Source organism: Pogoniulus pusillus, chromosome 24 (assembly GCF_015220805.1).
Source record: "Pogoniulus pusillus isolate bPogPus1 chromosome 24, bPogPus1.pri, whole genome shotgun sequence".
NCBI lineage: Eukaryota > Metazoa > Chordata > Aves > Piciformes > Lybiidae > Pogoniulus > Pogoniulus pusillus.
The window spans coordinates 21,576,289-21,603,858 of NC_087287.1; the positions used below are offsets into that span (position 1 = coordinate 21,576,289).

The 27,570-nt window shown below is 49.2% G+C and overlaps 1 protein-coding gene across 2 annotated transcripts; it reads left to right on the top strand.

Annotated features, from left to right (window-relative positions):
- Window positions 1-27,570, top strand: LANCL1 (LanC like glutathione S-transferase 1). 2 transcript variants are annotated; one of them, XM_064163924.1, is made up of 9 exons: window positions 2-201; window positions 441-558; window positions 9,815-10,022; window positions 17,738-17,873; window positions 18,859-19,005; window positions 21,284-21,466; window positions 21,815-21,991; window positions 22,426-22,498; window positions 25,631-27,570. In XM_064163924.1, exons 1-9 carry the CDS (start codon window positions 118-120, stop codon window positions 25,705-25,707), a joined length of 1,203 nt encoding a protein of 400 aa, XP_064019994.1. In that variant the 5' UTR covers window positions 2-117; the 3' UTR covers window positions 25,708-27,570. The 2 variants fall into 2 exon arrangements, with proteins under 2 accessions (XP_064019995.1, XP_064019994.1); XM_064163925.1 differs by lacking the exon at window positions 18,859-19,005 and having other exon boundaries at window positions 1-201.

A 27,570-nucleotide genomic window follows, 5' to 3' on the forward strand; every position in this document is an offset into this window, starting at 1 on the left:
CCAGGTCCGCTGGACGAAGCGGAATAGGAGCAGCGGAGGGAATTGTACCGGCAGCGGCTGCCTTCCGGGGCGGAGCGCCGGAGGACCGCGGCGGAGCGAAGTGGGGACGGCGGCACCATGATGGCGCAGCGGGCGCTGCCTAATCCCTACGCCGACTACGACAAGTCCTTGGCCACCGGCTACTTCGATGCCGCTGGCAGGGTGAGTGGGGCCCGGGTAAGGCGGCCGGGACGGCAGCTGGGCCTTCCGGAGGTCGGGCGCTGTGCTTCATTGCGGCAAGGGCCGCTCCCGCCCCGGCCGTGACGCTGAGACAGGCACCCGGGAGCCCACTTGGTTCCCTGGCTGTACTCCCGCCGGCTATACCCAGTGTACCAGGACTCCACCTGCCGTGCTGGTATGTGCTGCATGTCTGGGGCTTGTTGTTTTCTTTCCTCCAACAGCTGACTCCCGAATTCACGCAGCGGCTGAATAACAAAATCAGGGAGCTGCTCCAGCAGATGGAGAGGGGCCTGAAGTCTGCCGACCCTCAGGACTGCACCACGTATACTGGCTGGGCAGGTAGGGCAGCTGATCCAGTGGGATTGAGCAGGAGCTCTCTACAGCCAATTTCTAGGTCAGGCCACTGCAGACTATGGGGAGTTTTGGCTGCTTGAACGATTATCCTAGTTTCATGTCAAGAATGGTGCTGCTTTGATGTGCTTAAATCCATGGAGAGGCTGACTTTGAGATGCATAGAGAAGACTAGCTTTGCAGAGCAGGGCTTGGGCTTCTCTTGGTTGACAGTGCTGAACTTTGGTAGCAGAGAAAGTCAGCACCTGCTTGATAACAAATGTGGGAGCCTTTGAAGGGACTGCTCCAAATCTGGCCCTCGTGGGGCTGGTGGCAAGTAAATAGGAGTAGGCAGATGCATGTGGTAGGTCACTTACTTGCAAGGTGCCCTTGCATGTGGCAGTGGTGAGTTTATAGCCTGAGATAACATCCTTCTATATGGGCTGAATTTTATCTTACAACGTTGTCTGATTGGCAGGTTGTTCTATTCCTTTTCCCCAGGTAGTGCCCCTCCACTTAGCCAGGGCTGGTTCTGTTCCAGTACCTGCTGGAAGGGGCAGAAATGCAAATGTGAGTATAATGAAGGATTGAATCCTTCCTCACACCAAGTCATGTGTGTGCAAAGCTTCCCAGAGCTTCCTCCTCTTCTGCGTTTTCAAGATGGTTTTCCTTCCTTGGGAGCATGCCATTCCTTCCCCTCCCTGTTCCTACCCGATGGAGCCAGGGAGGACACACCTTTCTCCACCACCTCATCCTTGGCTACTGCTTTATGCTTTGTCAGCTTCCCAGGCTTCTCAAGGCCCTGGGGTCCCCTCCCAGGCCTTGAGTAGTTGCAATTAATCTCATGTATATTGCTGCTTTTTTGAGGTTGCAATCCAAAATGGCATCTTTCTGCATTATAAGATGGGTGTGGCTGGCTTCTATTTGTATGCCGTGTAACTTGATGCCAACAGTTTGCTTGGGAGAATGGCATTTGTTGCGTTGGTGCTAAACTAATGCTGCAGCTTGATGACAGCCCTATCAGAAAAGCCTGCCTACACAGTTTTTGTAAGGTACACAGAGAACACTCCAGAGCAGTTCATAAGAAACTCTAGGGTGCCTTCCAGCATGGAAGAGGCTGCCTGGCAGCCCACTGCTGCTGCCGCCTACAAATTAATACCTTTCTGTTCAGTGCTGCCTGATTCCACCCTGGGAGACAGCTTCAGTCTTCCAGGCCTGCGTGACCCTGCTCTAAGGTCACCCAAGATGAAAAGCACTCCACATAAAGATGTTCTTCAGTCATGAAGATGCTGCTTATCATGATGGTAGAGCCTGCCTCTGGACAGAGTAATTGAGCTAAAGCAGGAGGACTCTCTTAAGTCTGCAGGGAGAAGGTAACTAACTTTCCCCAGAGGCCTTTGAGAACTTTGTGTTGTCAAGTGACTGCACTGTGAAACAGCAAAACAGCAGTCAAGGGCTGCAGTAGGATATCAGCTTGATTTTATTTGGAAGGGAGTTGCTCAAGAGGGGCTCTTTTCCCTTCAGGGATCATTCTTCATTGGGCACACAACCTTCTCATCTTGGCTAATAGGATTAGAAGAAAGTGTGGCAATATTTCCTGCAGGTCAGAGCTAGCAGAGTGAAGTTTGCAGATGTGAGGCTGTACTTTGTCATCCTGCTGGCTTTTCTAATCTTAGCTGTATTAATTTATTCAGTGCTGGTTTGCAGAGACAAAATTAATTGGGCCAAGACAGCAGCTTTTTCCTGTAATTGCTTATGTAGAAGAGGTTTATTTCCTGTCTTCTCATGTAAATCATTGCCCAGGAGTCTGAAATCAACTCACACTCTTGTGACTGCTAATAAGAGAGGTTTGAAGTGTGGCTCTCTAAGAACAAACCATGCTTGAAATGGAGCATCTTTGAGTGTCCAACATTTTGCCCAGGAACACAGCATATGCTGCCATTTTACTTTGGGGTCTGTTTCTTTCCCAACACACTTGACAGAGCCCTGTCTCCCCAGCCTCTGTGCCAAGAAAGCCACAGTTTCTTGGCATGTAAAGCTGGAGCAGAGGGTGGGCAGTGTTTATACTTTCAGCTCAGAGGCAGTGAGAGCAGTTTGGATCCAGATTATCCAGTGTATAGCTGAGTGCCCTCAGAGCACATTGGAATCAGCTTGTTATGGTTTCTTTCAGCTCTGCATGGAGATCAGGGCCACAGCGTGCTAGGAAGACAGGCTGCATGCTGTGGTAAAATGCACCTGTGGCTCCCCAGACAGTTTTGCACATGGGATGAACATTCAGCTCTCCAGAGAAGCTGTCTCCCTGTCCTGTTCAGCATGGTTTTGGCATGCACTTTGGAGCACAAGACATTCCATGTGTCTGCACCAGAAAAGATACTGTTTTTAGCAGGGCAGTAAAGGTAGACCACCCCTTCTGTGGCTTTTACCCCATGCCTGTCTCATTGCAACGGTAGCAGGTCTCTCATTAGAAACCATCAGGCTCCATGATTGTGTGCAGAGAGAGGTCTCCACTTCTTCCCTTCGTGTTTGACATCCTGCTTTGAATGTTCTGGCTGACCTACTTCCCTGGGTCAGCTCTTTATTACTGTGGATGGTGAGTTTGGAACTAGGCCCAGTTAGGTCAAGAAATCCCTTGTGGCAACCCAGCATCCTCTGTGAAAGGACCACATTGCAGCTTAGCTTCTGGTGGACAAGGAAGCCTGTTCAGAATGCTCTAACAAGCATCCCTGCAGTGGAGCTAACACCTCTCACTTTTATCCTCTATTCAGCATGAAGGGGAAACTTTGTCTTATGACTGTTGTTCTCCTGTCACCAGCAGGACTGTTTGCAATGGTAATACAATCCAACATAAAGGACAAGTCTAAACGTGCAGAGAAGTCAAGGCATAGATTTACTTAGTTCTCTTTGATCAGCAGAAAGGTGGATGAGCTATTCTTACAGCCTGATGGAATGCTTGAGCAGGACCTTTCTGGTGTCTCTAATGATGTCTGCTCTTTTGAAAGCAGTGAGTGCTAAAGTCATCACTAAGCAACTGATGCAAGCAATTCCACAGCCACTGTGTCCATTTAGCTCTCCTCTGCCCTGCTCAAAAGAAATTTCTGCTGCAAAGAGCCCTCTGCACCTACAATACTGCTCATTCAGGATGGTAAAAGGAGAGGGGTGGTGTTTGCTGTCCTTCTGAATATGTAAACAGACTGTATGAGGGACATACAGAATTGATCTTTGCCTCCTGATTTGCTGCAGTGAACAAGCACCCTGGGCATGAATGCTCTTGTGTGTTGGTGCCCTGCACACTAGAGATGGCAGCTTCAGTCTAGAGAGCCCTGCTAAACGGTGTGTTGTTAGCAGCATGTGTCAATGCATTCCTGCACCATCAGAGAATCACAGAAACATTTAGGTTGGAAAAGACCCTCAGGGTCAGCAAATCCAACCCAGAACCCTACTCTTCAAACATCTACAGACATCACCATCAAGCGATGTCTGATTCATTCTCCATTACATGTGGCTACACAAAAGATCTTACACTGTAAGGAGCAAAAGATTTAGTCTGAGAAAAGTACAGAGAAGAAGGTGTCGTGGAGGCATGGAATTAATGTGGCCGAGTCAGGAATTATAAAAATAGAGTTATTTTTATTTTCCTGAAAACCAGTGCCCCCATACTATGCACAAAATTAGTTTAGCTTTATTTACAGGTTCTAATTTGATGGGAAATTCTTCAAAGGATGTTATGGACAAATGTAGAGATTTAGGAAGTCAGGAAATGGAAAAGGCTAAGCTATTAACACAGCTTTACCCCACTATCAGGCTGAGCAGAGAATTAAGGGAGCAGCAGGCTTTACTCGCAGAGATGAAAAAGGATCCAGCAGTCATGCCTTGCTGGGTTTCTCTGCAGCTCAGCTGCCTTCTGAGCTGCAAGCAATGTCCAGTAGTCTGGACCCACGTGGCAGAAGCCCAAGGCAAGTGGCAAAGCTGCCAAACTCAGAAGTGTCTTGAGGCACAGCTGCTACAAGATGGGGATTCATGGAAGCAACGCTGCTGAGGCAGCGGCAGAAGAGAGAGAGCCAAACTTCTAGGATCTCCCTAAATCAGAATGGCAGCCAGGAAGTTGGGTGTGATATGGTCTGAGAGTAGCCAGATCTGAGTGCCAGCAGCAGCTCTCTCACATGGAGCCCAGGACTTGGCCAGGCTTGTGAGTTTGCACAGAATGGTGCAAAAGTGGGGAGAACAACTCAAAAGCAGGGACGGTGTAAAACCGAGAACTGTGTAAAAAGGTAGGAGCCATCCAAAAGTGGGGACGGTCGAAAATGGGAATTCTGTCACAGCAGGATCTGTCCTGTTGGGCACTCTGTCAAGGCAGGAGCTCTTTCAAGGCTGGAACCCCCACACCTTCTCCCTTGCTCTGTTTATCCTTTTCTGGACAAAGTGTCTATCTGCAATTTTATACTGGGCACAAAAAGCCAGCTGAGCACCATCCTGATTCCAGCACGGCTCTCACGTGGGTCAGCACATGTGTGGAAAGGCCTCCTGCTGTTCCCCCTTCAGGCCTGCAGGGTGGAGGGAGGGAAAGCAGTCTTCGTACCTTCTTCTCCTCCCTCTTCAAACTCTCGGGGCACGGGGGAAAAGAAAAGAATTTGGAGTACTCCAGAATAGGGAGGTCCAGCAGTAAAGAGAGCAAAGCCTATACACGTTTGGGAGTGGCAGGCCATAGGCAGCCACCGCCTGGCAGTTCTGCTGGAAACAAAATCATGAGTCTGAGAGGTCACAAAAGTAGGTCACATTTCAACTGGGACAATGTTGGATACAGTAATTTTAAATGCAGCGATTTTATAGAGTTGTGTGACTGTGGTGCAGCTATTGTCCAGCCATGGAGAGAGTTCACTAAGTGCGGAGTTAGAGGGTTGGAATGACCTTAGAGAATGGTGTAACAAAAGTAAACAAATGTAAGCCTGGACTCTCTGGTGTTTGCCTGTCTCTGCTGACTTAAACTCACCAGACACAACATATGTGTTGTTGAGAGAATATGAAGAGTGTCTGTGCCAAGTAGTGTGTAATCCTAACGTAGTCCTAATGCAGGTGCATGTAACCAATTGGAGTCTGAGATGATTTGTAACCTTCTTATGTAGCCTTCTGATAAAAAAGTATATAACCCCATGTCTGGGGTGCAATAAAGAGATTTGGATTTGGATTGGGATTGGGTTTGGATCGGATTTGTATTGGCTTGTATCAGGCCTTAGCCCTGTCTATTATTACCCTCTGATACACAGACTTTCAGGGCACACAGAATCAGAGTTGCTCTGCAGTTTACACAGCCCCATTTGCCTGATGATGCCATGTGTGTTTAGCACGTAAAGCATGACAAGCGAACACCCGTCCAGTTGGCAAACCCCACCTAGTGAGGTCAGCTGAAGGAGGTATTACTAGAGAGACAGTGAGCCGGAGCTGTGGAATAGCTCTTGTGCAGAAAACTACCTGACTGAGCCAGCTGCAGGAGGTGGAAACCCTCTTCTCCAATCTGCACTGCCTCTGAAATATGCTGCCTATGGCTTGGCACATGGTATAAGATATCCTAGGTTCACAGAATGGTCTGCATTGGGAGAGACCTCCAAAGGTCATCCAGTACAACCTCCTCTGCAGTCAGTAGGGACATCCTCAACTAGATCAGGTTGTCCAGAGCCCAGTTGAGCCTCACCTTGAATATATCCAGGGATGGGGCCTCAACCATCTCCCTGAGCAACCTGTGGCAGTATTCCACTACCCTCATGGTGCAGAGCTTGTTCCTCACATCCAGTCAAAGTCTGCTCTGGTCTAGTTTGAAGCCATTGCCTTCATCCTGTCCCTGCAGGCCTTTGCAAACAGTCTCTCTGCAGTCTTCTTTAGCCCACTTCAGTTACTGGAAGGTTGCTATTAGATGTCCCTGGAGTATTCTCTTCTCCAGGCTGAGCACCCCCAGCTCCCTCAGCCTATTCTCATAGCAGAGCTGCTCCAACCCCCTGATCATTTTTGTGGCCTCCTCTTGACCCTCTCCATCAGGTTGTCACGGTCCAAATGGTGGACTCATGGTGGTTCATTAGTGTGATCTCTACAGGTGACTCACACCAAGGGGTTTCACTTCAATCAACAGTAAAACTTTAGTGTTTAGCCATAAGAAACAGAGAAGAGTGAGAGGAGAAGGGGGAAAGGTGAAGAGAGAAAAGGGGAAGAGGTCCTATAGCTGCCAACTATGTGATGGTCCCAAAGATGTCTCTGATCCCAGGGTCCAGTCCTGCTGGTCCTCTTGTTCTTCTTGTTGCTGGAAAAGGCCTCTTCTGATGTTGTGAAATGTGGAGAAGAAGTGTAGAGGTGAAGCTGAGAACTGAAGCAGATTACCTGTGTCTGGGGAGACATCTTTTATATTCGACTTCACACCTGCCAATGACCAAGCTCCCCTCTCTCCACCCCTCATGCTCCCCACGATATAAAGTTTGCACACATGCTCAAGGAGGAGTGCCCGAGGTGTGCTCTGGGCCTAAGGAGGTGTGCCCAATGCATGGTCTGACCTAGAGGCAGGTAGCCTGAGGCCAGGAGATGTGTTTTGGTATTTCAGTGATATTATATTGAACAAAGTTGACTCGAGTTCACAGTTCCCTTAGCAAAACCAGAACATCAGTCTCTTATGATGACAGCTCCATTCTTGGGTTCTGAGATGATGCTCTTAAACAGTGGAACTGTCCATCAGAGGTGGCAGGTATGGACTATTGGTACCAGACTGGTTCCTTCCCACAGAGGCTTGCATCCAGATTCCATTGTATGGGAACAGAAACTTAATCAGTATTTTATTATGGGGTAGGCTGCTGCAAGACACTTGCTGTTAGCATGACTTTCAGTCAGTCCTTGAAGGTAAGCAGATCCTGATTCCTGATGACAATAATGAAACAGAATGCTCCTTGGACCAATCCTTGCACAGATCCATGTCCTTGCTGTGTTGAGAGCACCAGAGCTGGACGCAGCACTCCAGGTGAGGTCTCCCCAGAGCAGAGGGGCAGGATCCCCTCTCTCTCCATCTCTGGCCACTCTGCTTTGGATGCAACCCAGGCTGCCATTGGCCTTCAGTGCTCCAAACTCACACTGCTTGCTCCTGTCCAGCTTCTCACCCACCAGCATCCCCAAGTCCTTTACCTCAGAGCTGGTTTCTGTTACCTCCTCCCCCCAGCCTGACAGTGAGGAATGTTTCGGTGAACCTCGCGAGGTTCACTTGGGCCTCCTCTCCAGCTTGTCCAGGTCTTTCTGGATGCTATCCTGTCCCTCTGGTGTATCAACAGCACCACTCATCTTGGTGTCATCTGCACACTTGTTGATGGTGCCCTCGATCCCCAACCCAGATAACTCTACCTATATCTGTAAATGTTGCATGGACCTGCCCTCCTGTGTTGGCCTGTCTTGCTTTTGGGCTAACAGATAGCAACAGAGTATGCAGTGAGCTGAAGGCAGCACTGGAGTGCTTGGGAGGAATGAGTTGAGAAAGCTTGCTTTATATTCTTTTTGTAAGGCCTTTGTGTTTAAAGAATAAAGAAAAGTGCTTTGGGAATACAATTCACTCATTCTTCAGTACAGGTCAGTGGTAGTTTGGAGTCTTTCCTCTTGGGGCTGGGAGCAAAGGAGGTGAGAAATGTTTTAGAAGAGCAGAGGCAAAGAAGTCAGAGGAAAACAATGCTGAGAGATTTGCTTTCAGCCCTAGTACTTCTCTTAGCATGGTAGTTAATGTACATAATTAGGGTGGTATGATGAGAGTGGGAATAGAAGCTACTTCTGAAAGCAGAAAGTTGTATATTAAAGCAGATCAGTCAGGAGTGCGAGTTATGCTCAGCTAGCTCTCGGGCCTGCTAAAGTCCAGAAGCTGTGCTAGGTGCTAAATAAATCAAGGAGAGTCACTTGACATTTGCTAGTTGGAAGAGAGCTCCCCTTTAAAGAAGGGCTTCACATCCCCATCCTTGCAGCCTTGAGTGATGCTACCATGCACCTGAGCTCTCTTTGACAATACTAACACTGAGCTGAGAGAGAGGAGCAGGCTGTTGGCTTCAGCAGGGAATGAAAATCTGCCCTTGCTCTGTGTGTGGATTTGAACTGTCCGCAGCACAAAGCTTTGCAGACTACCCCTGCAAAAGGAGAAAACAACCTACATTGCAAATTGTCCTCAGTACCATGAAAAGTCATTTTGTAGCATGCTGCCTCCCCTTCACCTTACCACATCAAAATCTGCCAGAGATTGGCTCTGTTAAAATAGGCTTCAGTGTAGGACCTGAGTTTTCTTAAAATGGTTGCTTATAAAGGGAGATGTGAGCTTTTTCTCAGAGTGGTGTAGGCCAGTAGCTTGCTTCAGTGCATGTCTGAGGATGCCTGTGAGATCAAAAGGATAGTTAAAAATAGCACTGAGTTACCTAAGAGCTTGATGAAGACAGAGCAGAGCAGAAGACTGCAGTAGATGTTCCTGTAGCTGGCCAGCCCATTGAACACCTCCAGGGAGCCTTTTCCAGTGTTCCAAGTAGGGTTTTGTTTCAGACAAGGGCTGATCTCAGTAATTATGTACTGCCAAAGAGAGTTTGGCAGCTCCTTTCTAGGGTGCACCAGTCCCTGGCGTAGGGCTTGGGACCAGCTCAGCAGCAGGAGATCACAGAATGGTAGAGGTTGGAGATGATGTCCAGGGAGCTGTAACAATCATGTTGGTGTTCTCTGTGGGATGGAAGAAAACAAGAGAGCCAAGTGGGATGTCTTAAGGGTGCTGCTTCTCGGTGCTGGTGATCCATTTTGTAAAACACAATCCAAACCAAGCAGCCAAGTGCTTTACCTCTTGGCATGGGAGAAAAATGATTGAGGTGGGCTAACATCTTGGCACTTTCTGCCACATGTACCAGCTTGCACAGAGTTTTAGATTTTTCCCTCTGCCGTTAAGCACCAGTCCCAGATCCAGCTGATAGGTTTAGGTGGGTTTGTCTAGGGATCATCTGCTCCTTGCTGCCCTTCAGGACTTCCTGGTTCAGACACTGCTGTTTGTCTTGACCTGCAGCCCACTCATGAGCAGCATCAGGTACAGGGGGGTCAGAAAGCAAGAAAAGAAGTTGTGTTTGCTGCAGCCCTGAGTTGTGCCCCTGGGTGTGCCCAAGAAGCCCATCTAGAACACTTCTGCCCTGAATGATGCTCAGGGACAGACTTTGAGGTTGATTCAGACAGCCAGGGTGCATGGTGGGCAGGGTAAACCTGTGTGGTGGGTTCAATCTGTGTGTTCCTTTTGCAGGCATTGCTTTGCTTTATCTGCACCTGTATGATGTGTATGGAGACCCATCTTACCTTCAGGTGGCCCATGAGTATGTGAAGAAGAGCTTGAGCTGTCTGACGAGACGATCCATCACTTTCCTGTGTGGAGACGCTGGGCCCCTGGCAGTGGCTGCTGTTGTCTACCGCAAGCTGCAGAACCATAAGCAGGCAGAGGACTGCATCACTCGGTAAAGTGCTTGCTTATGTCTTTGACCTAACCTTCCTCTTGCTCACAGAGCTGCTCTGGGCTTGCCCCACATGCTCTGCACTGAGCCTGGGCACGTTTTGTTGCAGCCTTACAGGGGAGAGAATCCAGTAATTCAGCAAAGCAGCACAAACCTTTTCTGCCCTGGGGAAAGAGCTAGGTTGAGGACAAATGTGCTTGCCTGGCAGCCTACAGGCTGGAGAGCAAGGATATTGTTCAGCTGGCATTCTTAAAAGTAGTTCTGGTAAGCACAAGGAGGAAAAAATGCAGTGTGTACTTGCAGCACAGAGGGCCAGTGGCAGCCTGGGCTGCATCAAAAGCAGCATGGCCAGATATTGGAGAGAGGATTCTGCTCCTCTGCTATGCTGAGACCTAACCTGGAATGCTGCATCCAGCTCCGAAGTCCTCAATACAGAAGAGATGTGGACCTGATGGAGCAGGTCCAAAGGAGGCCACGAAGGTGATCACGGGGTTGGAGCAGTTCTGCCACAAGGATAGGCTGAGGGAGCTGAGGGTGTTCAGTCTGGAGAAGAGAAGGCTCCAGGGAGACTAATAGCAACCTGCCAGTACCTGAAGGGGTGTATAAGAAGGCTGCAGAGAGACTGCTTGCTAAGGCCTGCAGGGACAGGATGAGGGCAATGGCTTCAAACTAGAGCAGAGCAAATTTAGATTGGATGTTAAGAACAAGTTCTGCACCATGAAGGTAGTGGAACACCAACAGGTTGCCAAGGGAGGTGGTTGAGGCCTCATCCCTAGAGATATCCAGGATGGAGTTTGACAGGGCTCTGGACAACCTGATCTAGTTGAGGATGTCCCTACTGAGTGGAGAGGGGATTGGACTGGATGACCTCTGGAGGTATCTTCCAACCTAGACCATTCTATGAAAATTTAAAAACCACAGAAGATGAGTTTTGTCCAGACCCTTAAACTTAGCTTTAGAGCCACGTTGATGAAGAGTAGAGCTGTGCTAGAAATATTAGATTAATTTTGTCACTCGTTTGCTCTTGCTGTTTGCCAGTTTACTTTGCCTTAATGCTAGGGTTGATAGCATCCCTTTCGTCTACTGAATGCAGCTGGTTATGATTCATTTATTTCAATTTCCTGCCTTTCCTCATCTCTTTCAAAATGTATTTCTTTTGGGTACTTAAGGAAAGAAAAGGACAACCAAGGTGTCCTACAGTCAGGTCAGCATGTGGCAGAGGAAGGAAAGAAGTTAAAGAGCTGCATTTTCAAGCTTAAGAGAGGTCAGTTTTGAGAAGGTGAGAAACAGCCCTGCAAAGATTTTGACTTTCTGTATTGTCAGCACAAAATCAAGACAAAAAGCCTGACACTTCAAAATAGTACTGAGCGTCCTCAAACAGCCATCAGCAAGTGATACATAGTACTAAAGAAGCCTTAGGTAGGAATCAGAGGTGCCTGCATGGTTTGGATGCCAAGGTCCTGCTTCCTTACCTAGCAGTGCCATTTGGGTTGTGTGGCTAGCACAGAATCACGGCATGGTTTGTGTTGGAAAGGATCTTAAAGATCATCTGTTTTCAACTCCACTACTGCAGGCAGCGACACATTCCACAGGGCCAGGTTGCTCAGGACCCTATCCAGCCTGGCCTCAAACACTTCCAGAGAAGGGGCATTCACAACCTTCCTGAGCAACTCATTCCAGTGTCTCCCCACCCTCACTGTCTTATTCAGTCTAAATCTCCCTTCTTCTAGTTAAAACCATTGCCTCTCATCCTATCACTACAAGCCCTTGCAAAAAGTCCCTCTCCAGCTCTCTTGTCACCCCCTTCAAGTACTGGAAAGCTGCGCTAAGGTCTCCCAGACCCTTCTCTTGTCCAGGCTGAAGTGCCCCAGTTTTCACAGCCTGTCCTTACAGGGGAGGTGCTCCAGCCTCCATTATGATATGGTCAGTTTGAAAATAGAACTCTCTTTATTCTTGGGATAATCAGTGTTTTGAGTTTTGCTCAATACTGTGTAAGAGTGGCGAATCTCACTCTGACTGATGTATTTGCTGACAAAAAGGGAAGTAAGCTGTCAAAGAGTACTGACCAGCTGTAAATGCATAAGCCCCTAGTTTTGAAAAATCCTGAACTGATGCTGTCTGGAAGCAGCATTCCCCTCCCCACATCCCTCCTGTTCTGCCTGCAGCTTTGTGGCAGGATGGGCATTGATGATTAATTCCGTGCTGCCATCTAATGGCATCATAAAGGCAGAGCCTTGCAAATGGATTTCTCCATGCCTCTGAGGGGAGGCAGAAAAATGTGGTGTTCTCAAAGGAAGGTTAATACTGTTATTCCTCTGCCACCAGTTCCCACAGCAGTTAGCCTGGCCATGCTGCCTTTAAAAAGAGAGAAATAGCTCTCTTCATCCAAACTCTGAAGTAGGTTTTGAGTGTGCTGTTTAGTTACAGAGGAGCTGCTAAGTTATGCAGTGCAAGTGCCTAGAAAACACCATTCTGTTACACCTATGGAGTAGGATGGGCTCTCCCCACGTTGTTCTGTCATCTTTTAAAGCACCTCATCCTTGCAGAGCCTGAGTGGAGAATCTGTCAGCCAGGTTTTACCTACCTGCAGTAGAAGAGACAGAAGCTTGCACTTTGTTAGCTCCCTGATCTTGCCTAAGTGAGCTCATGACCAACAAGTGGGCTTTCGTGCTCTGGAGAGACATTTCAGGGCAGCCCCTTTTCCAAGAGCCTTTAAAAACCTGAGCCGTGTGCCAGCAGTCCTCTTTCCCCTGCTATCTCCCACTGGTTCAGAAGGTCAAATGTTCGCTTTTGGAGCCAGTGACATAGCAAAAGCCCATCTTGTTTTCCAGGGGCCTTGCTTTCCCTCTGTCCAGAAATCACTGGATTTTGGTAGCTGAGGTAAAAAAAGGATACATAAGCAGGAGTGGATTTTCCTTCAGGGACCTTGATTTACCCCCTCATGTCTGAGAGACACATTCCGCATGCCATCAGCAGTGTCCCAGCCACCTCTTGCTGCATGCATTCCATCTAGCCCTGCCCCACATCAAAGGCTGGCAGGCTTCCTCTTGATGTAATATTGATTAATTACATTTGTGATTATAAATTTTAATATTAATTAACCAGGCTAAAATATTAAACTATTAAAATTATTTATTAATGTTAAATCTCTCCAGAAAACAGTTGTTTACAATGTTTGAACACACAGTGGTGGGTTTGTCACACTAAGGCTGGCTGATTCAGGCAGCTGACAGCAATGAGTCTTGCCTACTGCATAGAGGCACTTAATGCTTCTCTCTGGTAAACTGAGGCATGACAAAGTTTCCAGATGGATAAGCTTGAAGTATCAAAGATTGTTGTTACAGAGGAACGTTGCTCTGGAGCATGGCAGCAGCACAGCAAGGCAAAGCAAAATGAGGCAGAGCAGATTAGATTGTTTACAACTTTGATCATATTTGTCAGTTGCCTTCATCTGACAGAACCATTTGGCCACAGAGCTTAGCCAATCAGAATGGCACTTTGCCATAGGAAGTGAAGCCAGGAGCTTGCTTTACCTGTATTTGGGAAAGCACAGGCCAAATGTATGTACCGAGTGTTTGTACAGGAGCAGAGCAAGTCTGGACAAATTCTGGGTCCTCAGACTCAATGTTTCCAAGACTTTTGTTCTTTTCTTGCATTACCCTGTTCTCTGAGGGAGCAGGGGATCATGGCTGGACAAGCCTATTTTGGCCTTCCATGACAAGTCGCCTGCTTGTCCAGTCTTGGGAAGCAGTTGGAGATTGAAGCAGTCATGCCTAAGGAGCAAGATTTCCCCAGGAAAAGATGATTTCACAGCCAGAGCTCAGAAAATCTCTGCTGTGGGTATTACTGTTTATTCACCCTTCTGCTGCACCTGACACTGCCCTGACCTATCTCTTGGAGCTGAGCATTAGCAGCCAGCATATCTCTGGCCAGCCTGCCACTAGGCAGAGTCCATCTGTCCAAACCCTGTTTTTCCTCCCTGGAAACCCTCCTCTTCATCTGCCTTACTTGAACTTGGGTACAGGGGACATGAGTGGGCATTAAGGTTGTTTTTTTCAGCCCACACAGCTGAGAGAGGAACCCCTGCTTACTCTAGTCCTGTATATAGAGATTTGTCATGGAGGCAGGGAATTAATGTGGCCAAGTCAGGAATTATAAGAATAGAATTATTTTCTTTTCCTGAAAACCCTGCCCCCAAACTATATACAGAACTAGTTTAGGTTTATTTGCAGGCTCAATTTGGTTGAGAAGAGTCTTCACAGGATGCTATGGGCAAATTTAGAGATTTAAGAAGTCAGGAGATGGAAAAGGCTAAGCTACAAACACAACTTTTACCCCACTAAAAATTAGGCTGAGCAGAGAATTAAGGGAACAGCAGACGTTGCTCACAGAGGTGAGATAGGAAACTGGAGATGATCCCTTGCTGGATTTCTCTGCGCTTGTGACCCTGCAGGCAATATGCAATTATGGATCCAGATGGCAAAAGTCCATGGCAGGTGGAAAAGCCGCCAAACTCGGAAGTGTCTCAGATACTTCTTCCACAAGTGGGATGATGGTGGAATGATGCTGCCTCAGCATCAGAGAACCAAATTATTATCATCTTCCCAGCTGTGATAGCAACCAGGAAGTCAGCTGCAGTATGGTCTGAGAGTAGTCAGGTCCAGATGCTGCTGGCAGCTATCTCAAATGGATCCCAGGACTTGTCAAGCTTGCAAATTTGCATGGAATGGTGCAGTGATAAAAGCTGAGAGCTGTGCAAAAGGTAGGAGCAGTCCAAAAGCAGGGACGGTACAAAATGGGAACTCTGTCACAGCAGGAACCTGTCCTGTTGGGATCTCTGTCAGGGCAGGAGCACCACACCTTCAGCCTTGTTCTGTTTATGGCTTTTCTAGACAAAGTGTCCATTTGCCATTTTATATTGGGTGTGAAGAACCCAGCCAACTACCAGCCCAATTCCAGCACGGGCTTCCACATGGGTCAGCACACATTTGGAGAAAGGCACCTTTTGCTGTTCCTCCTTCCAGCCCACGGGGGGCAGGGGGAAAGCAGGTTTTCACACCTTCTTCTCCTCCCCATTCAAATCCAGGGAGATGGGGGAGGGGGTGATTTGGAATGCTCTACAGGAAGATTGTCTCTTGGGTTTAATTTGTAAGAGATCTCCCGCATGGAGCAATGCATATCTCATGTGGAACATGAGAAGATAGGGCCCTGAGACGCTGCACTGTCTTTTCTCTTTCTGTATCCCCTGCTCACTTTGAGTTGAGTGCCAAAGGAACATTCTGTGCTGTGGTGAGTCACAGCCCAGCATCCTCTGTCTGCTTCAGGGCTGCTCTGGACATTTGGTTGCTTTTCTTTCCTTTGCAATATAGTTCTGCTGAGGAGCAAAGGCTGCCAAGGCACCTTTTCTGCTCCTCTCACTGCTCTAACAGGGAACCACTGCACACACCCAGCTGTCCTTAATGGTTTCTTAGCGGAAGCAGGTGAAGGAACAGCCTTGAAGCCACTCATGTTGGTATTTTAAAAGTGATGGCATTTTTCAGACTGCTGTCTCAAGAGTGAAGAGAAAAATAAAGCCCAAACCAGTCCCATCCAGAGTGGCTGGAGAGCAGCCAGGAAGAAAGGGACCTGAGGGTACTGGTGGATGGTAGGCTGAAGATGAGCCAGCAGTGTGCCCAGGTGGCCAAGACAGCCAATGGCATCTTGGCCTGGATCAGGAACAGTGTGGCCAGCAGGACAAGGGAGGTTATTCTTCCCCTGTACTCAGCACTGCTCAGGCCACACCTTGAGTGCTGTGTCCAGTTGTGGGCTTCTCAATTCAAGAGAGATGTTGAGGTCCAGAGGTCTGGAACATGTCCAGAGAGGTCCAGGTCTCTGGAACGTGTCCAGAGAAGGGCATCAAGGCTGGGGAGGGGTCTGAAACACAAACCCTATGAGGAGAGGCTGAGGGAGCTGGGGTTTTTTTAGCCTGGAGAAGAGGAGGCTCAGGGGTGACCTCATTGCTGTCTACAACTTCCTGAAGGGAGGCTGTAGACAGGTGGGGTTGGTCTCTTCTCCCAGGCAACCAGCAACACAACAAGGAGACACAGTCTCAAGTTGTGCCAGGGGAGGTCTAGGCTAGATGTTAGGAGGAAGTTGTTGTCAGAGAGAGTGATTGGCATTGGAATGGGCTGCCCAGGGAGGTGGTGGAGTCACCATCCCTGGAAGTGTTCAGGAAAAGACTGGATGAGGCACTTGGTGCCATGGTCTAATTGACTGGCTAGGGCTGGGTGCTAGGTTGGACTGGATGATCTTGGAGCTCTCTTCCAACCTGGTTGATTCTATGATTCTATGGTTATGATTCTATGATATGCAGTCTTGCTGGGAGTGTGAGTAGTAGCAAAACAAAGAGGGGAAACGCATGCAGAAGGTATGAGGCTGCAAAGAGCTATCAGTCTCTGCTGACACTACAGGAATATCACTACTCTTGCAAGCATGATAATAGAAGGATGGCATAGAGAAGACCTAACTCCAGCAGCCCTCTGGCTCTGCGCTTCTGGGCTAAAGCCTGCTGCCAGCTGAGCTGTCCTCAGTCTGGGGCTGCCCCAAGGACACCCACAGCACTCACTAGTGAGCTGTCTTCACTGCTGCTCAGCTCACCCTAGAGAAGGTTTCTTGCATGTGCTGCAGGGGTTTTATGTAACTTAAACAACATTTCCTGCTGCTTCTCCCTACCTCATACCTAGATTTTTAGCTCATGGAGGCACCTCTTTCTCCACCGAGTGTATCCTTGACCACTTGCAGGCCAGGGGTTTTGTGTGAGGACTTCTGAGCATAAGCAGTGATGGTTTTCCATATCATTACTAGTTTGACTCCCCAGCATTCTCTGAGCTGGCACGTTAAACAGGTAATAGCTTTACTCTGAACACTAATTTTTGGCAGAGGGGTCTGCATTGCCAACAGCATCACAGAGAGACAGAGGTGAGCAGCTTTTCCTGAGCAGCCAGCAGCTTGGCTGTCTGCTTCCCATAGCCCAGGTTTCCCCACAAATAGCTTTCCAGGAGGTGCTGCTATAAAAACCAAGCATGTAGTATGACAGCTCAAGGGAGATTCTCCTCCCCCTCTACTCTGCCCTAGTGAGGCCTCACCTAGAATGTTGCATCCAGTTTGGGCTCCCCATTTTTTAAGGCTCAGGGATCTACTTCAGGGAGTTCAATGCAGGGCTACAAGGATGCTGAAGGGACTGCAGCACTGCCTGATGAGGAGAGCCTGAGAGACCTGGAGCTGCTTAGTCTGCAGAGAAGGCTGAGAGGGGATCTGAGCAATGTCTGCCAATAACTGAGGGCTGGAAGTCAGGAAGGAAGCCTCTGCTCACTTGTGCCCTGGGATAGGAACAGCAAGTTCCACATCAAGATGAGGAAGAACTTCTTTGCTGTAAGAGTCCCAGAGCCCTGGCACAGGCTGCCCAGAGAGGTTGTGGAGTCTCCTCTGGAGCCTTTTCAGCCCTATCTGGATGTGCTCCTATGTGACTTGCACTGGATACTCTGGTCCTGCTCTGGCAGGGGTCTCCAGAGGTCACTTCCAACCCCTACCATCCTTTGATGACCCAGAGACTTGTCCGATATCTCCCAGGGCACAGGCAACAAGAAGGAGCAACCTAGGTGCTTAAGCTCCAGTCTCACTGTTTGGTTGCAAGGCTCGCAGTGTTCCATAATCTCCTTGCTGTGAATTTGTCTTTGTAGCTTGCTCCATCTGCACAAACTTGACCCTCGAGTGCCAGATGAGCTGCTGTATGGGCGCATGGGCTACCTCTATGCACTGATCTTTGTCAACAAGCATTTCGAAGAGGAGAAAATACCTCTGAGTCATATTCAGCAGGTACTGTGGCTTCTGCTCATCTCTTAGAGATTTGTTAGAGATCTACTGGAGAGCAGCCCCAGAGAGAAGGACCTGGGAGTGCTGATGGACAAGTTCTGCATAGACAGCAATGTGCCCTTGTGTCCAAGAAGGGCAGTGGGGTCCTGGGGGGGCATTAAGAAGAGCATGTCCAGCAGATCCAGGGAGGTTTTCCTCCCCCTCTACTCTGCCGTGGTGAGGCTCCACCTGGAATATTGTGCCCAGTTCTGGGCTCCCTGGTTCAAGAGGGACAGGGATCTGCTTGAGAGAGTCTAGGGCAGGGCTACAGGGATGCTGAAGGGACTGCAGCACTGCCTGAGGAGGAGAGGCTGAGAGCCCTGGGGCTGCTTAGTCTGCAGAGGAGAAGGCTGAGAGGGGATCTGAGCAATGTCTATCAAGAGCTGAGGGCTGGGGGGCAGGAAGGAAGGGACAGGGACAGCCTCTGCTCACTTGTGCCCTGCAACAAGGGGCAAGGGATGCAAACTGCAGCACAGCAAGTTCCACCTCAACAGGAGCAGTAACTTCTTTGCTGTGAGGGTGCCAGAGCCCTGGCACAGGCTGCCCAGAGTGGTTGTGGAGTCTCCTTCTGTGGAGCCTTTGCAGCCCTATCTGGATGTGCTCCTGTGTGACCTGTGCTGGATTCTCTGGTGCTGCTTTGGCAAGGGAGTTGGACTAGAAGATCTCTTCCAACTCCTGACATCCTGTGATCCTGTTAGCTGTCTCTTCCCATGGAGCTGATTTTTGGGCAGGTAAAAATCAATGCTAGATACAGAGAACTCTGGCAACAAGAGAGAAGCAACATCATGGTATCCCTGCTGCCCTTCCCCCAAGGGCACAAAGCACCACCCCATCTCTGTAAATTCATAGGCAGGATTCACTCCCTACTCCTGCTAGGGCAGAAAAACAACTCTTGTTCTGTGTCCAAGAGAGCAGCATTTCCCTTCCTTGCATTTGTTCCCATCCACAGGTCTGTGAAGCAGTTGTAGCCTCAGGAGAAAGCTTGGCCAAAAGGAGGAACTTCATAGGGAAGAGCCCATTGATGTATGAGTGGTACCAGGAGTACTATGTAGGGGCAGCCCATGGGCTGGCTGGGATTTACTACTACCTGATGCAGGTGAGTGGCACTGGAGATCAGGTGTCTGCAGCAGCTGTTTCATGTTCCTTTGAATTAGCTCTTGATGAGATCAGGCTGGGTAGGATCCCTTGCCTTACTCTTGTAAGTGCATCATGCATCCCCACTTCTCAAAGCTTTCTCCAAGTCTTGAGTGTGACTTTCCCATCTCCTTGGAGCTCTGTAGAGCAATGTGACCTGTGTTACACCAGCAGTTTCACATCATGGAGGCCTCTAGGTCAGCTGGATCTGAGCTTCTCCCTCTTGTGTTAGCTGCTTACAAAGTGTTCCCAGTTGCTGGTATCTTCCTGCCTTTTCTGAAATGGTTACTTGGAGCAACCTGGGATCATTACAGAGTGAGAATCTGTGCTAAAAGCATGGTCCAAGAGATTTGTGTTCAGAACTAGGGCAGTGGAAGACGCCTCCACATAAGGGCCTGCACGTCAATGTAAACAAAGTGAGGCTTTTTCCTTGGATAAAGCAGATGAGCTCTGCAGTGCCTGGAGTAGGCAGGGCAAGACATGAAGCCAGGAGCTTTACTTTGATGCTTTCTCTCAGTTTCGCACAACTCTTGGGAATATTCCCTTACCCAGATCTGAAATTGGAGTGACAGTTCCCCTCTAGGGGGCACTTTGTGCATACATTTACAGTCACAGTATCACAGTATTGTGTTCAGTTCTGGGCCCCCCAGTTTAGAAGGGACGTTGAGATGCTTGAGCGTGTCCAGAGAAGGGCGACGAGGCTGGGGAGAGAGCACCGGTTTTCAAGTATTTGAGTTGTCCTTCAGAACCAGCCCTCAAAATTCAAGCCCTTAATCAAGATAAGTGGAGTTCCTGTGAATACAACCCTCTGACATGACTAAGAAGTGCTTGCTGTTTTCTGAGTAGGAGATTGACAGGAGAAGGAGCCAGGGTGGTAATTACCTAGGACTACAGAGTGGATGGTGGGTAGCAGGGAAGGGAGGACACAGTGTGCTGTGAGCCCATGAAAATGATCAGAAGGCTGGAGCACTTTGAGGGCAGGCTGAGGGAGCTGAGGTTGTTCAGCCTGCAGAAGAGAAGGCTCTTGGGAGACCTAATAGTGACCTTCCAGTACCTGAAGGGGACTACAAGAAGGCTGCAGGGAGACTGCTTGAAAGGCCTGCAGGGACAGGACAAGGGCAATGGCTTCAAACTAGAGCAGAACAGTTTTAGACTGGATGTGAGGAACAAGTTCTGCACCGTGAGGGTAGTGGAACACTGGCAACAGGTTGCCCAGGGAGGTGGTTGAGGCCCCATCTCCAGAGATATTTAGGATGGAGCTTGACAGGGCTCTGGGCAGTTTGATCTAGCTGAGGATGTCCCTGTTGAGTGCAGAGGGGGTTGGACTGTATGACCTTTGGAGGTCACTTCCAATCCAGACCATTCCATGGTTCAATAATTAGCAGTGAGTCCTCACACTTGTTCCCAGGCTGATGTTTTAAATCACTTTAAGTCTCTCATAAAGTACTGCCTGGGCTTCATTCTGCTCTGGCATATGGAGTAAAAGAAGCCAGGATCAACCAAGATGATGCAGAACAAGGCTTGGGGAAAGCAAACAAAGGAAATACGGAAAGGGGAGCATTGAGTTGTTATCTGTAATGGTTTTACAGCACAAGGATTGATTTTTAATTTTTAAATTATCAACCTGGGAACAGTGTGACCTTCTCATTGCACTCTGCTGTGGGAAACTAGAACTGTACAGATTTCACATGGGGCAAGAGGACACTGAAGGTACACCCTCATTTCTCTCTGAGGTCAGCCCTGTGGTCACCTCTTTGTTGTTCCAGACGCATCTGTGACAATGGAGCATCACAGCTCACCATCTGGGCTGGCCTAGCACCTCAGACCTGAGCTGAGCTGCTCTAGATGCTAGGAATCATTCCTGGTATTCATCTTTAACACTGATTTTGGGCAGTGTATCTCTTGACTCCAGCTCTGGCTACCTGAAACTGTTCCTACTCATCTTTAGGAAAAGAAGCATCAAGCCCTCTTGCTTAGAGAGCCAGATGACAGGCTATGGGAAAGTCCTTGTTTCTGGGGGTGCAAAGGTATGACTGGAAATAAGTCCCTGCCAAAGGGCAAAGCAGCCTGGGGGCAAGTGTTAGTGATGTGAAAAGCCTGAACCAAAGAAACCATTTGTGAGGATCAAGAGGAAGCATGGCCATAGCCGGCTTTGTTTCTACCTTTCAGGTACCTCTTGGGCCTCTCAGGGACAGATAGAGTGGGAATTCTCGCTACTGCTAATGCTTTCTCTCTCCTAGCCTGGCCTTGGAGTGAGCCAAGTAAAGCTGCACAACGCAATCAAGCCCAGCGTGGACTTTGTCTGCCGCCTCAAGTTCCCTTCTGGCAACTTCCCTCCCTGTGTCGATGACACCAGAGACCTGCTTGTCCACTGGTGCCATGGGGCACCAGGTGTTATCTACATGCTTCTCCAGGCCTACAAGGTACAAGAAATCTTGCAAAGACACTTGGGGGACACTGAAATGAAGAAGATTCTATTGAGACGCTCCCAACTTGTGAGAGTAGGGTGGCTTGTTATGATGAAATGATCCCACAGGGACTGATAGGGAAATTAGCCTCTAAAACTGCAGCTGAGTGATGGTGGTAATGACTTGTGTGCAATGCCAGGGGCACACGGCTCCAGTCAACACGTCACACCCATCCTCCTTCAAACCAGACCCTAGAGTCACAACAGGAGAGAAACTAGCCATCCCAGGCCTCCCCGTTCACTTAGGGCTGCACTTTGTGTGGAGGAAATCTCAGCAAGTGGGGGATATTTCCTGTCTCTGCAGGTCTTTGGGGAACCACAGTACCTAAATGATGCCCTGCAGTGTGCAGAAGTGATCTGGCATCATGGGCTACTGAAGAAAGGCTATGGGCTGTGCCATGGAACAGCTGGCAATGCTTATGGCTTCCTAGTGCTGTACAACCTCACTCAGAACATGAAATACCTGTACAGGGCCTGCAAGGTAAGAGCCTGCATGAGGAAGGGAGAGGGCATTATTCAACTCTGCCTTTTATGAGGTAGGAGTCTGCATGAGGGAGGGAGAGGGCATTATCCACCTCAGCCTTTTATGAGGTAAGGGCCTGCATGAGGGAGGGAGAGGGCATTATCCACCTCAGCCTTTTATGAGGTAAGGGCCTGCATGAGGGAGGGAGAGGGCATTATCCACCTCAGCCTTTTATGTCATCACCCTTGCCTTTAAAAGTGAACTCCTAGTGTGGCAGAAATGCAGCTAGAACTGAGCGTCTCCACGAGAGCAGTCCTTCAGCAGGTGCTGTGTGACAGCTTGTGCAGCAGGACTAGCCTGCAGAAGCCTTGCTCTGCAAGGGATAATGCAAAGATGAAAGGGTTTGGTTTTCATTAACAAAATGGCAACACTTTTTGGTCCTCTTCTCTCAGTTTGCAGAGTGGTGTTTAAGCTATGGCCAGCATGGGTGCCGAACTCCAGACACTCCGTTCTCTCTCTTTGAAGGTAACCTCCTGCTCTAGGCTTAGGTTTTGCTCCTGGATCTGAGCCAGTCCAACACCAAGGGCAAACAAATTCGTGCTCCACTCTGCAAAACTCAGTGGACTGAGGATGGGAAGAGAATTGTATTTGCTGTTGGTTATGCATTCTCATAGCACAGCCTGATGCTTTTGATGGAGTTTCTCATCCTCATGGGCTTCCTGCATAGATTCTGCACACAGGTCTCCAGGGCAATTCCTTAATGGATACGGGTCAAAGTCTGCACTTTGGTAATTTGTAGCCCAGCTTCTCAGACTGTAGACTGGCTTTTCTTTAAGGATTGGAGCCCTTCCTGGGCTTTCCAGTTCCATTCCAGAGGGTGAGCAAGGAGCAGGTGGAGCTGCTTTCGTAGGCCTTGTTAGCTGCTGTAGCACTTTATGGTCAGCAGTTCCTCAGCTGGTGTTCCTCCTTGGCTTTGCTGTAGGCCAAGGAACAAGGGCAGTGACATCAGGGAGGATCTAAGGCAGCACTGACACAGGGGCCAAAGCTTTGTTAAATGTATCTTTAGGGAAAGGGGAGAGGAGGAAGCTGAAGTCGGGGAAGACTCATCAGGTTTTCCCATATGAGTTCAATGTTTAATTAACTTCAGGATGCTTTGTCCCACTGAAATACCTACAATGTCTGGGAAACCTTGGGAGCTGGTTAGATGCCCCAGAAAACATTTTCCTGTCTTCCAAATAGTAAAGGAACCAATAAGAAAAGGTGCTGTGCTGGACCTTGTTCTCACCAACAGGGAAGGGCTGGTGACAGAGGTGAGGCTCAGGGAAAATCTTGGCTGCAGTAACCATGACACAGTTGTATTTAAGATCCTCAGGGCAACCAAGGGGAGGTATTCCAAGCTTACCACCCTAGACTTTAGGCACACAGACTTTGATTGCTTCAAGGATCTGCTGGCCAAAGTATCATGGGACGAAGCCCTAGAGGGAAGAGAGGCCAAGGACAGCTGGTCAGTATTCAAGGATCACCTTATCTGTGTCCAGGAGCAATGCATACCAACAAAGAGGAAAGCAGGGAAGAATGTTAGGAGGCCTGCCTGGCTGAGCAAGAAGCTCCTGGACACACTGTCACACAATAAGAAACTACAAGGAGTGGAAAAGAAGACAGCTGGAATGGGGGGGATATAAGGAAGCTGCCCCAGCAGCTGGAGATCTGCTTAGGAAAGCCAAGGCAAAGTTTGAATTGAATCTAGCCAGGGAAGTCAAAGGGAACACCAAGAACTTCTACAGGTATATTAATGGTAAAAAGAAGCCTAGGGAAGGTTGGGCTCCCTCAGAAAGGAAACAGGTGAAATGGTCACAAGTGACGTGGAAAAGGATGAGTTTCTCAATGACTTCTTTACCTCAGTCTCACTGCAAAGGCCTCCAGCCACACTCCTGGAGCCATGGAAGGTAATGGCAGAGGCTGGAAGGAAGAACTGCCCATCGTAAGTGAAGATCAGGTTCATGATCACCTGAAGAACCTGAAAGTGTTCAAGTCCATGGGACCCGATGGGATACACCCACGGGTGCTGAGAGAGCTGGCAGATGAGGTTGCTAAACCCCTCTCTGTTCTGTCCCAAAGTCCTGGCAGTCTGGGGCAGTCCTCACTGACTGGAAAAGGGAAACATAACTCCCGTTGTCAAACAGGGTAGGAAGGAGGAGGCAGGGCTCAGCAGGCCAGTCAGTCTCACCGCTGTGCCCAGTAAGATCATGGAGCAGATCCTCCTGGAGGCACTGCTGAGACAGGAGAACAGTGAAGAGGTGATTGGGTACAATCAGCATGGCTGCACCAAGGCAAATCCTGCCTGACAAACCTGGTGGCCTTCCATGAACAAGTCACAACATTAATAGATGAGAGGTGAGCAACTGATGCCATTTACCTGGACCTGAGCAAGGCCTTTGGCACTGTCTCACACCACATCCTGCTCTCCAAGCTGGTGCCACATGGGTTTGAGGGGTGGAGCACTGGATGGATGCAGAACTGGCTTGATGGCCGCACCCAAAGAGTGGCTGTCAATGGCTCCATGTCCAAGTAGAGGCCAGTGACAAGTGCAGTCCCTCAGGGATCAGTCCTGGCACCAGTCTTGTTCAACATCTTTGTGGGTGCCATGGACAGAGGCATTGAGTGCAGCCTCAGCAAGTTTGCTGCCCATACCAAGCTGTGTGGTGCAGCAGCCAGGCTGGAGGGCAGGGATCCATACAGAGGGACCTGGACAGGCTGCAGAGGTGGGCACAAGCCAAGCTCATGAGATTCAACAAGAGCAGGTGCAAGATCCTGTATCTGAGTCGGGGCAATGCCAAGCACTAATCCAGGCTGGGCAGTGAGTGGCTGAGAGCAGCCCTGGGGAGAGGGACTTGAGGGTGCTGGTGGATGAGATGCTCAACATGAGCTAGCAGTGTGCACTTGCAGCCCAGAGGGCCAACCAGATCGTGAGGTGGCATCAGGAGAAGTGTGGCCAGCAGGTTGAGGGAGGTGATTCTCCCCCTCTACTCTGCTGTGGTGAGACCTCACCTGGAGTACTGCATCCAGTTCTGAAACCTCCATTACAAGAAGGATGTGGACATGCTGGAGTGTGTCCAGAGCAGGGCCACTGGGTTGATCAGAGGGTTGGAGCACCTCTCCTAAGAGGACAGACAAAGAGTTGGGGCTGTTCAGTCTGGAGAAGAGGAGGCTCTGAGGAGACCTTCTTGTGGCTGTCCAGTATCTGAAGGGGGCTACAAAAAAAGCTGGCGAAGGACTTTTCAGGCTACCAGGGAGTGGGACTGGGGGGAATGGAGCAAAGCTGGAGGTGGGTAGGTTCGGGCTGGACATGAGGAGGAAGTTCTTCAGCATGAGAGTGGTAAGAGGCTGGAATGGGTTGCCCAGAGAGGTGGTTGAGGCCCCATGGCTAGGATTATTTAAGGCCAGGCTGGATGAGGCTGTGTGCAGCCTGATCTAGGGTAGGGTTTCCCTGGGCATGGCAGGGGGGTTGGAACTGGCAGATCCTTGTGGTCCCTTCCAACCTTGCCTGATTCTCTATTCTATGATTCTTTATTGATGGTTCATTCATGCTCAGGATAACTGATGAAATGGGTGCCCAAAGGAATTCTCTTAATTGCCTTGTTTTTTTCCTGTCCCCAGGAATGGCTGGAACCATTTACTTCCTTGCTGACCTCCTGGTACCAACCAAGGCAAAGTTCCCTGCTTTTGAGCTCTGAGTCTGGCAGTTTCCTGTCCTTTTCATTCCACACTTGGAAAAGAGGTTTCTTCTTCCAACCCCCTTCTTGTTCACCTAACTGGATGTAAATCCACCCTCCTGAGGGCATGCTGAGTTCTCCTAACATTTCTAGGCCTCTCATTACATCATTTCAGCTCAGAAGACAGAATGCAGGTGTTGCTGGTGTCTCTTTAACACAGGGCTGCAGGTGGGGGCAAGGAAGAAGCATGCAGGATTTTGGTGGCGATAGAATTTTGCTATTTCCTGTGCCTCATTTCCTGGGAGTTTTCTACTGAATGGAACTTCAGCCATTTAATTTTGCTGTTTATTTTAGTTTGCGTGCTGGCAAATAGGTACAGAATTTTACATGTCTTTGGGAAACAATAGATGAAAAATCCCAAGCCTGTTGCCCTGCAGGTTGCTTCTAAGTGTTGCTTATAAGGTTGTGAGGCAGTTGAGTAACTGAGCTGGTCCACATGAAGGGAATGTGGTGGTTGTGAAGCCTAGTGTGTGCTTTTAATGTCACTTTGTAAGTGGTACAGCTGCAACTGACACATCGAAGCCTGCTCCTGAATTACTACATGCCTGCTTTCAAGGCAAAGGCTAACTGTAGCTCTTCCCTGCATTTTTTCCCAGTGACAGATAAATATCCCACTGGCTTTTGAGCTTTTTTGCTGTCCTGTGTTATACCCTGCAAAATTCCATTGATCCTGTAATGGAAAGCTCCAGTGTGAAAGTGAGCTAAGCATGCTTGCTGGTATGTGCTCTTCAGCTTCCAGCGTTCACTTTACAGGCTTTATTTAACCTGCTGGATGAACATTACAGGTGTTAAGTGGTGCCAGGCCACCACCAGCAGCACGGGAATAGCGATGTACTGCACTGAGTTGTGTCAGTGTTTCCCCTCTTAACCCATGTAGATGTAGTTTACATGCCTCAGTTTCTAAGCATTCCTTAGCCTGGATCATGTGAGCCTTGCTCCTGGTTGGTGCAGTTTGATATGCAACCACCCATCTTCCCAGCTGGAAGAGCTGCCCCAGCTGCAAGAGCTTTGGCCTGTCAGACCAGAAGCCTGCAAGGGGTGAATCAGTTTGTCTGCCCTCAGCTGATGCTAGAGAGCTGAGCCTAGCACTGAGCACCAGGTGTGCCGAGTGCAGAGGCAGACACTGGTACAGCCATGCTGCTTGGCACTCCTTGAGGGCAGCTCCTCAGCCTGGCTTCTGCTCTCTGAAAGGCCCACTCGATGGGTGTCTGGTACCACCCAAGAGCAGGTGACCCCCAAGCCAGCACACTCTTTCGTTGGTGCTAGCAAAGCTGGAGGACCAGAGCTGGCTCACGTGTGCTTAAACACAGGGCAGCCTAACAGCAGCAGAGGCAGCCCCTCCAGCACCTCATGGATGGGCTGCTCCATCCCTGCCAGGTTGCCCCTTCTCTCAGAGCCCAGCCTCCTGCTGCCATCATGTGTTTCTGGAAGCTCATCAGAAGGCAGCCTGAGGCAGAGAGCAGCTCAGCTGCTTAGGCCACGTTTTCGTGTCAGAGGCCTCACTCATGCAGCACTAGTCATCCCCCATCGTTTGTGGAACCTACATAACACATGGAAGGAAGTGGCCAGAAATGAGGAAACACAGCCTTGAGAGCAGGGCTTTGCTGATCAGTCTGGGGGTAGGATCCTGCAGTACATCAGTTACCTCCCAGCTTGGCTGGGGTGATGGCAGTACAGGACTGCTGGGTTTCTCTTGGTCACCAAAGAGAAGTGGTTTGTGCAGCCTGGTGTCACAGCAGCATCACATCCCAGGGTTCTCAGACTGCTCAGGGGATCACCAGAGCCTGGTGTACACTGCACTATTTAATAAAAATGCTGAAACAA